Source organism: Crocodylus porosus, unplaced genomic scaffold (assembly GCF_001723895.1).
Source record: "Crocodylus porosus isolate Cpor-Errol unplaced genomic scaffold, CroPor_comp1, whole genome shotgun sequence".
Taxonomy (NCBI): domain Eukaryota; kingdom Metazoa; phylum Chordata; order Crocodylia; family Crocodylidae; genus Crocodylus; species Crocodylus porosus.
In genome coordinates, this window is record NW_017728953.1 from 1 (window position 1) to 3,311 (window position 3,311).

General features: G+C 68.3%; 1 protein-coding gene across 1 annotated transcript; it reads left to right on the plus strand.

Moving 5' to 3' along the window:
• The first annotated feature begins 745 nt into the window (after nt 1-745).
• On the plus strand, nt 746-2,697 carry ARF3 (ADP ribosylation factor 3). Its single transcript, XM_019556485.1, has 4 exons — nt 746-975; nt 1,144-1,254; nt 1,369-1,493; nt 1,578-2,697. Exons 1-4 carry the CDS (start codon nt 828-830, stop codon nt 1,737-1,739), a joined length of 546 nt encoding a protein of 181 aa, XP_019412030.1. The 5' UTR covers nt 746-827; the 3' UTR covers nt 1,740-2,697.
• The last annotated feature ends 614 nt before the right edge of the window (nt 2,698-3,311 follow it).

The window sequence follows — 3,311 nt, forward strand, 5'->3', positions numbered from 1 at the left end:
GGGGCGGAGATGCACGCGCTGCAGTGGGGCGGGTTGCACCCCCCCCCGCTGGCCCGGTGTCGCGGAGGGGGGACAGGCATTGCATGCCGGCAGCGGCCCCGCGGGGTGGGCCTGGGTCCCCCCAGCGGGATCGTGGCCCCCATAACAGAAGGGGCTGAGCCCCCTCCCTCCTAGCAGGGCTTGGGGCCGGGCGCTGGGGGGCTGTGCTGGCTCCGTGCCCCCCCAGGCCAAGAGCAGGAGGGCCCGCCAGGTCTGCCCGTGCCGGGGTGGGGGTGGGGGTGCAGCAGGGCAGTGTCACCCCCTGTCCCAGTCCAGGTTGGCGCTGGGCACTGGGCGCCCGCCGGTGCCCCGGGTCAGGGCGGCGCGGGGTCCGGCGGAGCCCCAGCCGGGCTCGTTCGGGGGCCGTGGGACCGAGCGGGCAGCCCCGGTGCCCCCGACCCCTGCGCTGCGCCTCAGGTTCCCCATCTGCCCCACAGACAGCGGCAGGGGCCGGTCTCCACCCTGCTCCTGGCTGGCTCCCGGGGTGTGCGGGGGGAGGGGACCCAAGGGGAGCCGGAGCTGCCATCTGGGCACCGTGCGGCGCCGGGCAGAGCCTGGCACTGCCTCTCCTCTTTGTGACGCAGCCAGAACGGCCCCTCGCGGGCGCACAGCGCTGGCCTGCGGGCTGTGCTGGGGTCTCCCCTCGGCCCCTGGCCACGGCCGGGCTGGGCTGGGGCAGCCGGGGGCGTCCTCGCTCCCAGGGCCCCGTCCCAGCCTGTGCGCTCCTGCCGCAGGGGTCAGCCGGACGGGCGAGCCAAGAGGGGTGTCCGTGCCGCGCCAACAGCACCATGGGCAACATCTTCGGCAACCTTCTGAAGAGCCTGATCGGCAAGAAGGAGATGCGCATCCTCATGGTGGGGCTGGATGCCGCCGGCAAGACCACCATCCTCTACAAGCTGAAGCTAGGCGAGATCGTCACCACCATCCCCACCATCGGTATGGCCTGGGGCAGACCTGGCCGGGGCGGGGGGCTGGGAGCCGTCTGGCAGGGCCCAGGGGTGCTGGTGGCCCCCAGGTGAGATGAATTTGCCAGGTCTCTGGCCTGGGACAGCCGCCGTCGCGCGTCCCATGCCGGCGCTGATCCCCCTCTGCACCACGCTGCAGGGTTCAACGTGGAGACGGTCGAGTACAAGAACATCAGCTTCACCGTGTGGGACGTGGGCGGGCAGGACAAGATCCGGCCTCTCTGGCGACACTACTTCCAGAACACCCAGGGTAGGTGCGGGCCTTCCCTCTCCCCGCAGGGCGTCCTGGGGGTTTCTCCCTGCCCCCTCTGGGCTGCGGGAAGTGTGGGCCCCCCCCCAGCTCAGTGCCGCACACCCCCCCCAGGCCTGATCTTCGTGGTGGACAGCAATGACCGGGAGCGGGTGAATGAGGCGCGCGAGGAGCTGATGCGGATGCTGGCGGAGGATGAGCTGCGGGACGCTGTGCTCCTTGTCTTCGCCAACAAGCAGGTGCGTCTGGGGGCTCTCTCCTCCCCGCTCCTCCAGCCGGCCGGATGCGTCCAGGGCTGACCCCCACCCTCCCTCTGCCCCCAGGACCTGCCCAATGCCATGAATGCGGCAGAGATCACGGACAAGCTGGGCCTGCATTCCCTGCGCCACCGCAACTGGTACATCCAGGCCACGTGCGCCACAAGCGGCGACGGCCTGTACGAGGGCTTGGACTGGCTGGCCAACCAGCTGAAGAACAAGAAGTGAGCCCGCCTCAGCACGCCCCCGCCTGCCCTGCCCCGGCTGGCTGGGCCCTTGGCTCGGGGGGCCGTGCAGGTCTCCCCGCACCCCCTTCTCTCTCTCTATCTCTCGATCTCTCTCGTTGGGTTTTGCTTTCTTTCCGGCACCGGTTGCTGTGGGTGTGGTTTGGGTGTGGGGTTCTGGTCCCCCGGGGATATGCACGGATCTCTTGTGTGTGCGCGTGCGCGTGTGATTAAATATATAGATATATAAAGTATATAGGGGGGGGCGTGGCAGTGGCCTTTCTGTGCGCGTGTCCTGTGCTTGGTGCCCTGTGCTGTGGCTCAACACGGAGGTGGATCCGTCAAGGCAGCTTTAAGCTTCTGTGTCTGGGGGGTGGGGGCAGGCCTGGGATTGTACCCCCCCCGAATCACGTGGCACCCCCTGCTCGCAGCTCTGCTCTATCCCCGGACCAAGACCCCCCTCCCCTGGACCAAACCGTAAGGGCCCCTAAGGGCCCATCAGAGTGGGGTTCCCCGCATCCCCTGGGGCAGGGGCAGGGGCAGGGACACAGTATCAAGCCCCCCCCCATCCCTGTCCTGGCAGCAGGCCGTCTGTCTGTGCTCCCCCCCTCCCCCCCAGCTCAGGGAGTGGCGTGAGCAGCTAATGGGGTGGCAGGGTGCAGGTCACGCTCATGCCCTAGACCCCCCCCTTCCAGCACAGTGATTGTAATGGTAGTATCCCCCCCGGACGGACAGATGGACGCCTCGTACTGTAAGCTCCTCCCCAGCATACCTATTTATACCCCTGCCCTGCCCTGCCCTGTGCTTGGTGTGACGTGTCGCCGCAGCCCTGCCTTGCCCCCCCCAGCTCCCTGGGACACGCCTGTGTGTGTATCGCTCCCTCCCTGCGCGCAGGGGTCGGTACATGAGGATGCCTGCGCGCGCGCCCCACCCCCCCTTGGATATTAAACATGTTTTATGTAGCTCTGGCCTTGTTTCTTCTTTGTAGGCTACAGCCGTGGCAGCCCAGCGGGGTTCAGGGCAGGTGCATGAGGGAGCAGGGGCAGTAGGGGGTTCCCTGTTCTTGGTAGGGGCTGTGTGCCCCCCCTCGGGCTCAACAGGCTGGTCCCTGCCCCAGCCTGGGCTCCTGCCAGCGTCAACCGTGTCTCTGGGTGATGGACAGGCCCTGGCCAACTTTAATTAGAAAGAGCTTAACAGGGCAGGGGGGTGTCTGCAGAGTGTGTGGGGAGGGGGGAGCTGGAGCCTGGGAGCAGCTTTCGCCTCCCGCGGCTGCGTTTAAGTGGATCGGGGATGAGATGGGAAATCTCATTAGCCCTAATCCTGTGGGCAGGAGGGGGCGGGTGGTGCCAGTTCTGCGCACCGTGGCGGAGCCCAGGCCACCATGCCAGCCTGGCCTGGTCCCGCGCCCGGGACCGTGGCCTCCCCGGGCAGCGGGGAGGGGGCTGCCGGCTGCCTGGGTGCTGTGCCCTGTGCTAACACCACCACTAACCCTAACGGGGCACCTGCAGGCTCCTGCCCGCTCCCGGGCCGTTCCTCCCTGCTGCGGCGGGGGTCTGCCTGCGGAGCGCGGAGGGGC

Excerpts from the sequence above, each read along its gene's own strand:
- ARF3 (XM_019556485.1), top strand. The coding sequence starts at position 828 with ATGGGCAACATCTTCGGCAACCTTCTGAAGAGCCTGATCGGCAAGAAG. Across the intron at positions 976-1,143 it reads CACCACCATCCCCACCATCG|GGTTCAACGTGGAGACGGTC; the intron begins GTATGGCCTGGG and ends ACCACGCTGCAG. Across the intron at positions 1,255-1,368 it reads CTACTTCCAGAACACCCAGG|GCCTGATCTTCGTGGTGGAC; the intron begins GTAGGTGCGGGC and ends CACCCCCCCCAG.